Source organism: Eutrigla gurnardus, assembly GCF_963514095.1.
Source record: "Eutrigla gurnardus genome assembly, chromosome: 1".
NCBI lineage: Eukaryota > Metazoa > Chordata > Actinopteri > Perciformes > Triglidae > Eutrigla > Eutrigla gurnardus.
In genome coordinates, this window is record NC_139915.1 from 10,825,697 (window position 1) to 10,839,359 (window position 13,663).

The following is a 13,663-nucleotide window of genomic DNA, read 5'->3' on the forward strand; positions in this document are numbered from 1 at the left end:
GCCACTCGAAGGACCTTTGACCTTGCTCATAATTACACAACCACCATCTTTTCACTGCAGCAATGGCAGTCATGGCTGCCCAAGTCCGATGGCACACCAGCCTCCTCCCCGTGGACTGCAGCAGGTTTTCTTGTCATCCGCGCCTCCTCGCTCTCCCTCTCTCCCTCTCCCACTCTCCCTCTCTCTTGTCAGTGTTGCTCCTGGCGAAAGGCTGATACTTGATATTCAGAGGATAGCAGCTTTTGTCTCAGAGATTTAATCAGTGGCTCTGCTCCCACTGCAGAGGAGAGAGGGAGGGAGGGTGGCGGAGGGGTGGCAGGAGAGAGGGAAGGAAAGAGAGATGGAGGCAGAGACTGTTTATGTGTAATGACACAATAACAAAGCCTGCCTGTAAAACACAATCTGCAAACTGTGCTTTTGAAGGGGATTTTCAGTCCTGGATTAGTGTCAGGCAGAGGGATATGGAAAAGGAGAAGAGGAAAAAAAAGAGTCAGGTTGATGTGATAGACAGGGGAGGCGATTTTGTGTGTCTGTCTGCAGCGGGGGTTGAAATGTGCGAGTCTGCGCTCAGGCGCGTGCGTGTTTGTGTGTGCAAATGCATGTGTTTTGAAACTGTTTCTCTGTTTATTTGGCTGTACAAGTTAGCGGCTGTGTGGGCACAGCCACGTTGTGTTCTCAGTTGTAAGCAAAAGCGGATTAAAGTTGAATAATGGAGGTAAAATATTTGGATGCAGAAAGGCCAAATGTTTCTTGTGAGCTTTTATGTGGTTGGTTGGTTGATTGATAATGGCTGGCATGGTGACTCTGTGAGACTGATAATGGAAAGCTACCGTGTTGGTTAATGCACCCGTCATCTAAAAGCTTATCCATTTAGTTCTCGTCGAAACTGAAAGGACTCAGAGAGAAATGTTGTCTTTAAAGGCCTCAAGAGCTCTTAAATATAAATGTAATTCTTTTTCATCAAGGAGATGTAAAGAGATCCTGGAAGATGAAAACAGATGTGTGTGTGTGTGTGTGTGTGTGTGTGTGTGTGTGTGTGTGTGTATAAGTTTGTTTGCTTTGTGTGTTTGAAAGAAGAAGGGAAACATTCTGTTTTGGAGTCTTTCCGAACGGATCCAACCTCAGGGGAGTGAGATCTCGGTAAAAGTGAAGTCTTAATGCAAAAATCATTCTCAGCCCTGGCATTTCCTTGCATCAAAATGTGCTTTGTTGTCCAGCATGAGAGACCTTAAAGACGTCATCCTCCTTCCTACTACCCCATACAGAATCAATGGAGGCTGGGAGCCAGTGAGCATGGCTAAATAGAAATATTGTTCAGGGGAAGTGAGATGTGAAAGGAAAAGTGTCAGGAGATGTGCGTGTGCTTGCGCGTGCGTGTGTTTGCGTGCGTGCACCAGCTCAAACATGTTGTGTAGGTGTGACAATATGCATTTGTGTGTGTGTGTGTTTAAGCGTGTGTGTTTGTGAGTGTTCGGGCGGGTGTGGTTTGCTATTGTAACCCTGCTGATTGGATTGTGTTTGACAGATATGGAGTCTGGAGAGCGGCTGGCCTCCCCTGCGCCCACCCTGTCTGCTGCTCGCACCTCCTCCCCTGCGGCCTCTTCCTCCTCCTCCTCCTCTTCGTCCTCCTCATCATCCCCTGCTCCCCACTCTAAGAGCAGCCTGGCCCCGAGCCCCTCAGCACTGGGATCCACCCTCAGCACCTCTGGTAAGAAACACTTTTTCTCCCTCTGTCGATCTTCTGTCTCTCAAAACCCATGTGTACAGAAGAAAATGTAAAAAAAAAAAAAGAAAAAATGTCAGCACACACACTGCAAAAAGTTTCCATGTAACTGTTAAAAACATACCAAATATGGTCACCTTCTTGTTTTGATAGCATTCTACTACATAATACTCTTAATTTCTTTACCATTTGTTTCCTCCAGTATAAATTATACAGTTATTTTGCAGCCTGTGTGAATACAGCTCTCTCCTACAAGTTTTTTTTTTTTTCCTGACAGCTTGGGTTGCAATTGAAAAGCTGCTGCATTAATGAATCCCAAACAATTAGGGGGCTCTTTTGTGTGAGAAACACACACATGCTTCACCATGTCTCTTGACAACCTTCAGCTCTCTGGCTCCAGCTGCCTCAGAGTCAGGCTCAGCACGACACTGCATGCGTGTGTGTGTCTCTGCGTGTGTGTGTGTGTGTGTGGGAGAGAGAGAGAGAGAGAGAGAGAGAGAGAGAGAGAGAGAGAGAGAGAGAGAGAGAGAGAGACCTTCTGCCTGCATGATTTAACATTTGTCAGCCACTCAGTGTCTAGTCAGCCCTGTCCAGCATCCAGCCTCTTTTCTATGTATTGGTCAATGCCATTAGGCAAAGAAGAGTGTCTATATATGTGCGTATCTTTGTGTGCTTTTCAAATATCCCTTCTGAGAACTCGCACACTCGTACACTGTTTTTTCATAAGCCCACTATACACACAGAGAGACATCCCATGCACAGAAAACCAAGATTGTGCTGAGCAGAGAATTGCATATTCTCTATGATTGTTGTGTCTTTTGTCTGTTACGAGAAGAGGAAGAAAATGAGTGCAAAAAAAAAAGACCCTTGTTTTGTCCTCCATCTCCTCAGTGTTGCCCCAAAGAAGAAGCTATTAGGAGCATCTCCTCCTTATGCATTATACATCCCTCTTATCCCTCTGTGCCATTACGTGTGCTCAGATTTTCTAGATAAGCGATTTTGGACTGAGCGTCAAACGAAATGCTGAGAGGCAGGCTGTTAGTTCTGAACTTCTGCTGCGCTGTGTGCGTATTTGTAAGCAATGCAGTTCTTTTCCATTTCTTACCTTGTTCATTGTGTGGACTGTAGTAACATATAAACCGTATGTATGCATATATATATATATATATATATATATATACACACACACACATATATATATACATACACACCAATAAGCCAAACAAGTTCACTTTCCCAGAGTCAAGTATCATAATTAAAAGGAAAGACATTCTCAAGCAGATCAACAATAATATGTAAAGTGAATTGTGTCAGCAGGTAAGATCAATAATTATGTATCGCGGAGATATTTTTTCATCAAAGAGTGGGAAGCCATTGATTCAAGGTCCTTTGCCAATGTGCCAATAACACACAATCTGAAGAACATATAAATGAGCAAGGACTCAGTGAATGTGCGCGTGTGCGTGCATGCGTTTGTGCATGCGTGTGTCATTGATGAGGATATCACTTGGAGAATAAAAGCTGATCGGCGCTTGTAGCACTCTTCTTCTGGGATCAACTCACGGATGCAATTAACTTAAATCTGTCTGTGGAAATTTGATTGACTGCAACAAACAACAAATTAATCCCCCTTCGGCAGCATCCAAACATGAAAAAAGCAGGCGGTGCAGTTTGTCAGAGTGGAGGAAGGATTGAAACAGAATGAGAAAGAGGGCGAGGGAGCGGGAGAGAGACAGAGACAAGAGCGGGGAAGAGAGAGTAGGTAATCCTAGGTATGTCTTCCCTGTGCTTCTTTCTCGCTTCAAATTTTTAGATTTAATTATTCGCCTTCTGGAAGCCTGCATTAATATTGAAAAGGCATTTGCAGATGCCTAGAAAGGAAAGGGGTGTGCGGGGGGGAGATGTGGGCACCCCAGGCATAAGTGAATGCTGTGGCTGGCCTTTCTGGGGGTTGCATTGCAGTCGTTTATCTTCGTATCCGCTAGCTGACGGTGGCAAGGCGGGCCCTACATATTCAGCATATTCTAATGACATTCAAAAGGGAGATTTTGCTGTCTTGTGGAGGAGAGGGGCCTTGAAGCCAACACAAAGGGCTATAGTCTCATCTGCACCCTGCCGGCATGCCGGTAAGGCTCTGTTTCTCGGCCACAAACAGTTTGATTCGCACTTAAAAATAGTGGCGAAGATGCATCTGTAGATTCATGTTCATTAACGTCTTCCTCGGTGTTTTGGGAGAGCAAACATAACTGAGTATTCTGTAATGTCTCTCTCCGGATAATTAGATCCCAGACTGCATTAGTTCAGAAAAGCCGGTGCTCCCGTGTCACTCTGTTTTACATTTCTGTGGTGTGTGCAAGTGTATAGTAGTTTGACATTTTCATCTACACCGTGCACAACACTTTCCTTTTCTTCAGTCATCACTTTTTTTTTTGCATGTGTATTACCTGGCTTGCACAGAGGCTTGCTCTCCTTTTCTGGAATAGAAATTGAATTTGCATGAAATATGCTCACACCAAATTGCATCTGACTCTGGGAGGAGGTAATACGTGGCAGTCGCCCCTGCCAGAAATGATTGTGCTCAGGAAAAAACGCGAGATGATGATGATGATGATGATGTTGATGAAGTATTCTTCTGTGCTGAAATTGAATGCCAGAAGGATAGAAAGAGGTTAGCTCTTTACACCTTATACACACACACTTCTTTTTCTCGCCGACGATATCCAGCCTTTGCCACAGCGCTGCATGTTGTGACACAGTCTAAACGGAAGAAACACAAATATTTGTGTGCTGAAATTGGATTGCATAGACATACGCATTAGTCAGTCTGTCCTGCTCAGAAACAGTACGCCCGCCCTTTAAAATGAGGTGCAGTGTGCACTGAGTGAATTTAATTTTTAAACATATAGAAGACAGTCGTCGTGGATTTAATTCTTCTTTAGTCTGGTGGACAAGAAGCGACACTTTCAAACGCTGTTTAGATCTAGTTTTTACACCCTGTCGGTCCTCACATGAAAAGAGCTCAGTGAGTTAATTTGAAAACAACGTTCTCGGTCTACGCAAGTAAACATACACAAAACTAACAGTAGGGCAATGCTAAAGGTGCAATAAACAACTGTCATACCAGCTGTATAAAAATGTCAAAAATTACGCTTAATGGAGGAAAAGTGTTTTTTAATATGTAGAGATATTAAAACTAAGTCAGAAGTGAGTATTTTTAGAAACTACATTTCAAAGCAAACTTCACCTTGTGTATGGAATCCACTGTTTGATCTTGTGATATAGGAGTGTGTAGTCAGTAACTGAACTGAAACAGGAGCTTGAAACAACTGCCATTCAATTCCAACAATGATCCACTATGTGCTGTTATACACAACTGCTTGTTAGGGATCGCATTTCATTTGAAGACATTTGAACACGCACGGTTTGGATCTATCACAGGCCGTCTGTTTGGAGCAGCAGGAGAGCAGCCCTTTATTGGCTCCACATTGTCAAGTGCCTTCCCTCTGGTGAACCACCCAGCCTTTGGAGCCATCTACACTGCCGGAGCAGGCAGGCCTGAGTTTGGAGGCCTGGGGTCCCTGGGCATGTCAGCGGCTCTGGCTGCCCACCCCCAGCTAGGAGCTCTCTCTGGTAGGATGGGGACTTTTGAATTTTGGGCAGCAATTTGACTAAATGGGAACGCATCACTAAATCTCTTCGCTCCTTTCATCTCCTCTCCTCTCCAACAGAGTGGTGGCGGGCTGCTGAAGCCCATGGACGGGGAGCTGCTGCCTTTCTCCCCTCTTTCATCAGCTTCCCTCCCTTCTTCAGCCCTCATATTCAGCCCAACCACAGCGTCAGTCCTGTTCAGATCAGGATGCCTGGCAAGAACAGCCATGCCCCACCCAAAGGTACAGCACCACTCTGAAGACCCATTCATTGATCCTCACAGTTACATTGCAAACACAGAAAAATTAGTTACTATGAAATAATTAAAGGTGACAAAAGAAGGTTTGTTTTAAATGAAACATATCCATATAGTAATGTGTTATGTGTTGAATTAATTGATTACTCTTCTAAGAGGTAATACCATTTTCTGTCTCCTCTCCCACCTTCTCTATCTGTGTTGTCTTCTTCCACAACCTAAATCCACTTTGTCCTATGATGAGATTTCTCCTTTTCAAGACAGATTGAATGACTTTCAGGCCCCACTTACTGATTCTGTTAACCCCCCCCCCCCTCCTTCACTCTCACTCTCTTGTAATCTGTGTTTCTTGCGCTCTTTTAATTTCACAGTATCTTTTAATTTATCTTTTATTATGTAAACCAGTCATGTTGGGTTTTGTGCCATGCACAGCCAGCATGTTTGATGAGATACATGTATGAATCAATATTTTTATTAGCCTTATTCCATTCCGCAGTTGATTCCAGAGATTTAATTTTCCCCGTGTAGCAAAGCTCTCAGAGAAGATGGAGCTGATTGTTAATACCGTAGATGTGGTCTGTGTTTCTAGGAGTGAACGGGGCAGTAAATGGCAGCGGGGTCTGTCCTCCCACCACACAATCGGGGAACTTTTCTGCGAGCCCAGCTCCCGTTCAGGCATCGACCAAGCCGACCAAAAACTCAGACCCTTCTAATCGTAGCAGCCCTCAAAGCAATCCAGCAGAGTTGGTGGAAAAGCCGATCCACAAAACTAAAGAGAAGGTCAGTACTTACATTTAGTTTTAGTGCACAAAATGCACGAGTTATGCATTTTACCATGAGTCTGATTCTTGCATTGTTCTTTAAAAGCCACGGAAGAAGCAAGCAGACACGTGTGTGGCAAGCAACAGTGAGTCAGGCACTTCCTCAGACAGCTCAAGTGACGGGTCCCTCAGCAGTGATCTGGAAGACCTAGCAGAGGATGACGAAGACGATGATGATGATGAGGATGACGAGGAAGAGGACAAACAGAGTGAATTATCAGACTCTGAGAAGAGGACAAAGAAGAAAACAACAAAGGTGAAGAAGTTTTGTATATACTTTTTACATATGGAGGAGGGATTAGAGGAGGAAATAGTGGCCAAAATGCGGAATGATTTCATCATATTCATTATACCATGAGGCTATTGTTTGTTCTAACAATTCTTTATTTCACTTCCTCACCAGGTTTTGATACCAAGCACTGGAACCCATGAAAAGAAAGACACCCAGACCCAAAAGTTCTCCTCCAACCCCCCAAACCTTGTGCCCTTCCCCTCCTCTGCCTCCCCGCCTGCCTTGTCCCAGACCTCGCCGCTGGCCCTGCACAGCTCCAGGACCCGGACAGAGGGGCCACAGCAACATTTCAGTGTGATCCAGTCCACTGGCCTGGCCGGCAACTCAAAACCCCTGGCGCTCCTCTCTCAGCCCCGCAGAGAGTCGTCACCGTCTTCCTCCCCCATAGCCCTCACCACATCTCCAAAGGGGCTCTCCAGCACTGCCTCTCCCAAACCTCCCAAACTGCTGCCCTCCTCCTCCCCCCAACACCTGCCCCTCTCCCTCTGCTCCTCCCCAAAGCCTCTCTCCGTTCCCTCTCCACCCCGCTCGACTCACCCGCTACCTACCTCCCCAAAACCTTTTGGTTTGACCTCATCTGTACGAAGCTCCCAGAAGTCCTCGCTTAAGCCACCTCGGCGTTCTGTTCCTGGCTCTGCCAAATCCAACAAAAGGAAACAGCTGGAAGCTTCACTTGCGCAGATCAACGAGTTCAGGCTTAAACAGGTAAGCCACCCCGATAGCACTAGTTGAATAATGCCATTTTTCTCACCATATCCACTCATTACTGCACATAACTTTGCATAAACACAATTTGCTTTGACGTAGGCAAGATAAACATAACTGCACAGTCAGGTTTAGTGGGCAACGTTATTCAAATTGACAGTGATGAATTGATCCACTGGAGCTGAGAGTTTAGTTTAGTTTCTAGTTTTTCTTCATCTTTACCACAACATAGTGAGCCCCACCTTTTAATCCGGGTGCTATTTAATACATTCATTTAACACAAGAGCCATGAACCTGTAGGCGGCCAAAGAACTGCGGTTGGCGACGCTGCACTCTCAATTTTGCAGTTGCAGTTTCGCATTCACAACAGGATGGGCTTTTTTTTTGTGATGTTCCAAAGTGCCTCTTTAAAATTATAACATGGCAATCTCTCACAACTGTAGTCGGACATCAGAGAGAATCTTGGTTTTGTGTACTTGATTTAGGCGATGGTAATTGAGTAAACTGTGATTGGACATAGAAACTAGATATCTAAGAAAAATGTTTCTATTTATACATCCGTGTCTTGAGTTCCTGTGAATAAGCAAACGTTTTTTCATTGTTTACTGTAGTTAATAACTAATTACTATTACTGATGAGTTATTGCCAGTGTGTAATGGACACTCAGAATGTTCAAAACATGCACTCTGCAACTGTTTGTCAATCTTCCTAGTTTTAACAGCTTTTGACTGATTTTACAGCAATTACACACAGTGGTTGCTCTACTGCTGCAATGTTTAGCCTGTTGATATAATTCTTAGTGATTTTACTTTCATTAACATTCTGAAGCACTCTTTATGTCTGTACATATGCTACTCTATTATTTATGTTTTTCATCCGTTCAGATGAAAAGGAATAAAAATTGACATTTTTCTTTGCTTTTATTACACAAATTCCCTTTCTTCGGATGAAATATGAATGGCAGCACAATAATCAATAAGTGAAACCTTTGAAGATCAGCTTATTCTGTGAGAATCATTTCCCCTTTCCTGTTTTACCAGTATAGAGAAGTTTACAACGAACTAAATTCCCCCTGTGGTTTCAGCACTGTTACTGTATTTCATGGTCTGTGAAATTGATTTGTTTCACTTCATATCACATCCAGTTGAAAGTGCAACGTTACAGTCTAACCTGCTTTCGCTTAAACACAGATTGAACCAAACTTGTCATCAGTGTAAAAAAGGCAAATATGCCCAGCTGCATGATGATAATGATGATGGGGCTTTTTCAAATGTGCAGACACGTAATTACACTTTCAGAGAGATACTCAGAGTCTCTTTTTGTGAACTTGGTGGAGTACAATGCCTTTGGTTATTGCATTTATGTTCTTTTTGTTTTCCAGAAAGAGGCTTAGACACAGTTAACTGTACCAGTGTTCAGCATTGTAGTTTTGTCACCTGCTCAAACAATCAACAGTGATGTGAACTGACAGCTAGAGCAACTCCACTGTGTCCCATTTCTTTTCCAATTTTTTTCCCCTAACCTTTCTTTGTTCCTCCCATTCTGCTTTTCCCTCTCCCTCCCTCCCCCTGACTCTCCTTGTTCTCTCCTTCTCTCCTCCTCCTCTATTCCCAGACTCTCATGTCCCAAGGGCAGACATTCCCAGCTGAGCTAAAGAAGCAGCAGCAAGGGCCAAACAAGTCTCCCAAGAGGACGTCTCTGTCTTCATCACCATTGCCACCCGCTCCGCCTCCTCCACCCCAGAACAATCACTCCAACCTCTTCCTCTCGAGTGCCCTGCTGGGGCTCCCTGAACCCCACCACCCCAATGGAGTCATCCAAAGCATCACTCAGGACGCACCTTTGGCCCTCATCACCAAACCTCGCAAAGAATCTGCCTCTCAAGGCAAGTCCCCTCAGTGCGACTCCGATGCCGGGTCGATGCCTGTCAATCTGAGCACAGGGGCGAGCAGGACCCAAGCAACTGCCCAGACTGGGTCTCCGTCGCAGCCCTCCACTACCTCACCCCATGCCACAGGCCATGGATCCAGAAAGAACAAGACCCCCAAGGGTAAGGCACAGACACCAGGGCTGGGACAGGGACAAGCAGACCCTTTAGCTGCCTGGAAGGGCTTCTCTCAGAACCATCTGGTACAGTCTCTAGTAGATTTATTTCGTGGAGGAGAGCCCGGGATCGGGATTCCTGGAGTTAGTATCCCTGGAGTGGGGATTCCTGGAGTGGGTATCCCTGGGACATGTAACCCCACAGCCGGTCTCCCAGCTAACAAGGAATCTGACGACTCAGGAGATGACGATGATGATGAGGACGATGACCTCGAGGAGGAGGAGGAGGAGGATGAAGAAGACTCAGATGATAGTCTGTCAGGTTTGTACCTTCTATGGACAAAAGTTACTTTCAAAATGTAATAATGAGCTGAAAAAAATTCACATTAGTGCTGCAACTAATAATTGTTTTAGTTATTAATTACTCTTCTGATTATTTTCTCGATCAGTCAATTAACCATTCAGTCCATAACATGCCAAAATTGTGAAAGAATGGCCATCACAGTTTCCCATATATGTCCAACCAACGTTCCCAAACCTAAAAATATTCAGTTCTATCACATAAAACAACGAAAAGCAGCAAATCCTCCCAACCGAGACGCTGGAACGACACAATGTTATGTATTTTTACTTGAAAAACAACCTAATTGAGCCGTACCCGCTTTGCGTTCTGGACTCTCATTTCAGAGTCTGACAGCAACTCTGACAGCGACGTCTCTGGGAAGAAAGTGAAGGAGTTAAAGCAGTTGCCATCTGGATCATCCAAAAAGGAGATGACTCCTCGCAGGCTAACCAAAGGCCCAGAACTACTGAACACCTCAACCAATCACACCGCCACCAGCTGCTCCCCTCTCAACCTCCAAGTCATCAAGTCTCCCACCATTGTCACCAGCTCCAGTGCCTTGGCCTATCACAGCTCCCCAGGCTCTTCTTCCTACAGTCTAGCCTCTCCATTAGGTAATGTGCTCGATATCTGTGCGCAGAAAGAGAGATGAAGGATGGTTTTAATAGGGTCTCATAATTGTGGTATATAATAATTGTGATATGTTGCAAAAGAGAATGACACGAGGGATTTAATATGTTATAAAATAGTAGAAATACGAGGTAAGTAACTTGATTGAATGTGACCTTCTCTTTTCCATTCAATGTACTGGCATACACAGGATCACAAAAACACTAGGGTTTACAGCAGAGCCTATGCTTTGTTTAGAAGGCCTCTGCTCTTGAAATACAAAACAACCCATCATCCTCAGATGACTATGAAGAGGGATTGTTTCTGTTAGAGAGGCAGGACGAATGCAGTTGCATGCATTAGAGCCCTCAGAACTTACTTAGCACTGCAGAGAGGTTACCCAGATCAGAGAAAGACGTGTAGCTCGCCAGGAACAATCATTATAATATGATAATAAGTAGATATTCCACTTTCCATCTGCTATAATTAATTTTGTTTTCTCAGGTGCCTTTCTTAAACGAACACTGTTCATCAGGCATTACCATGTCGTGTATATTCCTTGCTGTGTTCATGTATGTTGAGCTTGGTATTTTAGTACATACATCTTGTCGTAGAGACAATGTATTTTCAACCTTTATGGTTACATTATGCTGGTAAGTGTGTTTTTGACAGACCAGTAGGCATACACATGTTGTTCTTGGTTACCTGCCAGGTATGATTACTGGTGAGTTTGACTGCTGCTACTGTATGTGTGTGAGGTCACCGGGCGTGGGTTGTGCTGACAAATTGACGGTTGAACTCTGTCTCTCCACAGGCTTAGGGAAGCGGAAGAGGGTGATGGATGAGAAGGAGTTGATGATACCTCTGGAGTTGGGGTAAATATAAGAGGTTCAGAGTGCTCACATCCGCGCTCATTCACAAATGTTTTCCTCAACAAATCCGTTTCTTTTCTAAAAACGCAGGTGGCGGAGGGAAACGCGAATCAAATCGTTGGCTGGACGGCCACAGGGCGAGGTGGCCTACTACGCCCCGTGTGGCAAGAAACTGAGGCAGTACCCAGATGTAATGAAGGTAGGGCCCCACAGCGCTGCAGCGTAGTCTACAGCTGTAATACTGAAGCAAATGTTTTGAGGCATACAGATGAGCAGTTTGGTTTGAAAGTGGGAGTCATTGTGGGCGGCATGGTTTATGATTTATTATGAAAGGATATTTTCTGCTAATACGTGCAACCCTGCTCATCCACATCACTCAAACAAATGCTTGTGTATCAGGATTTGTTGTCTATGCTATCGCTCTAGCTGCACTCCACCCCCACCCCGCTTCCTGTGACCCCAATAGTGTGAGATGATATTCTTAGATTCACTTCTTCTGACACTTGCCCCCCCCTCCCCCTCCCCTTACCCCCTCCCCCTCAAAAAAAGATTAATGGTTAGTGTTGGGATGCACAGCTTTGGCCCCATTTGTATGGAATAGCGTTGTCTGGAATCTTCTTTATTTGCTTCATCAAAAGCTCAGCTACACTAATCGCCGGGACTGCCTTTGAGTGTAGTTGCGCAAAGAGGAAAATGTTTACTCGGTAACATTCACTCACTGTTAGTCAGTCAGTCAGACGGCTGTAAAAAGCCTAGCATGGCCACAGATAAATAATAAAGGGCCTGAATTGTGCACCCCAAGGTCAGAACCGTTTTTCTCTCCTGAGAGCTTTTGCTCTTTTTTTGTCCCCTGGCTTTTACAATGATTAGTAGCACTGCACAGATGCACACTGTAACCTTAGACTCCCTCCAATCTAGTGCTTCCCAGTTGCTTTTCAATGTCGCTAATATGACCATTTTTTTTCCCTGCCTAAACCAACGCCATTATTATTTTCTCCTCTGTAGTATCTATCCAGAAATGGAATAAGTGGCATCACGCGTGATAATTTTAGCTTCAGTGCAAAGATAAGGGTTGGTGACTTCTATGAAGCCAGAGAAGGACCCCAGGTGACTGCCTTTCATCTCTCTTACTCTCTCTTACTCTCTCTTCGTGATCCATGTTCATCTTTTCATCTAGCAGCAGGCAAAGCATCATGCAGCAGTCGCTGTCAGGGCATGAATTGGAATCAACCAAAACCTTCAGTAGTCCTAGTTCATAGAGCTCTCACTGTGCATGGATAAATGTAATAATCAGTTACTTCCACAGGTGACCAATGATATATACCATGCTATGTATCTGTGATACAAAGAGTTCAAATTTTAAAATGGACACATTATGCATTATTGGAAGCAGAACAGAGAAAATACATGCTGAGGGGAAACACTAGATGATAAATGATTTAGACACATTTTACTCTGTATTATAGAAAATGTAATAATATATTATTTTACTCATTTATCACATTAGCTAGAACTTCAATTAATCCTTAGTCACATGAAATTATGTATGTCAGCACCTCTTTGCACCCCTCCCAATCTCTCCGTCGATGCACTTTTCTCTCTAGGGTTTACAGTGGAGCCTGTTGAAGGAAGAGGAGGTCATTCCACATATTTTGGCGATGGAGGGCCGTAGGGGTCGCCCCCCAGTCTCAGAACGCCAGTTAGCGGGCGATGGTGGCAAAGGTTCCCGACGGAGGAAGGGACGTCCCCCTAATGTGGGCGATCCACTGGTGCCCGAGGGCCCCAGTCCCAGCGAGGTCAAACTCCTGCGCAAACTAGAGGCTCAAGGTTAGCAAAGGAAATGAGCCCTGAAAAATGTTTGTCATAAGTGTGTGTGTTGTTAATCAACCGGCCATTATTCAGGTAGAAGAGGGTTAGGAAGGAGTTAATGTTTTCAATCTTTTTAATGTCCATTTTTTTTAGGTCATGCTTATTTGTTAGATCCACCTACTTCATATGAAATAATACAGTTTATATTTCTATCTATAAAATGAGTCAGCCTTGTTATATCTTTATTGATGCCACGGAGCTTTTGTTTGGCCTTGATAATAACATAACTACACATGCTCTTATTACAAAGTACAAACTTTTCTGTCTGGTAGTCAGTTCCACCCTCGTAAAAATATTTAAATCATTTTTCTCTTTTTAAATGTTAATAGACAAATTCCATAAATATATGTTAATCCTTACAGGGAAAATTGGTTTTGAGTATCTGTGCCTAATTTTGTCTAAATTTCACAAAAGCCAAAGATTTATCTCAGTCAAATGTGCTTGGTCAGACTACAGTAGTATTTAGGTATTCTCCTGACATC

The 13,663-nt window shown here is 44.1% G+C and overlaps 1 protein-coding gene across 15 annotated transcripts in view; it reads left to right on the forward strand.

Moving 5' to 3' along the window:
- Nucleotides 1–13,663, forward strand: part of baz2ba (bromodomain adjacent to zinc finger domain, 2Ba) — a 62,489-nt gene that overhangs the window by 33,550 nt on the left and 15,276 nt on the right. For 9 of the 15 annotated variants that reach the window (XM_084014447.1, XM_084014435.1, XM_084014442.1 and 6 more), the window contains exons 3-14: nucleotides 1,526–1,708; nucleotides 5,162–5,353; nucleotides 5,452–5,613; nucleotides 6,217–6,407; nucleotides 6,495–6,704; nucleotides 6,852–7,445; nucleotides 9,060–9,810; nucleotides 10,176–10,445; nucleotides 11,255–11,315; nucleotides 11,403–11,511; nucleotides 12,318–12,419; nucleotides 12,917–13,139. In XM_084014447.1, coding sequence (XP_083870573.1) covers nucleotides 1,528–1,708; nucleotides 5,162–5,353; nucleotides 5,452–5,613; nucleotides 6,217–6,407; nucleotides 6,495–6,704; nucleotides 6,852–7,445; nucleotides 9,060–9,810; nucleotides 10,176–10,445; nucleotides 11,255–11,315; nucleotides 11,403–11,511; nucleotides 12,318–12,419; nucleotides 12,917–13,139 — 3,046 coding nt within the window. In that variant the 5' untranslated portion in view covers nucleotides 1,526–1,527. The remainder of the gene's footprint in view (nucleotides 1–1,525; nucleotides 1,709–5,161; nucleotides 5,354–5,451; nucleotides 5,614–6,216; nucleotides 6,408–6,494; nucleotides 6,705–6,851; nucleotides 7,446–9,059; nucleotides 9,811–10,175; nucleotides 10,446–11,254; nucleotides 11,316–11,402; nucleotides 11,512–12,317; nucleotides 12,420–12,916; nucleotides 13,140–13,663) is intronic. The other 6 variants (XM_084014446.1, XM_084014448.1, XM_084014436.1 and 3 more) reach the window with 1 other exon arrangement.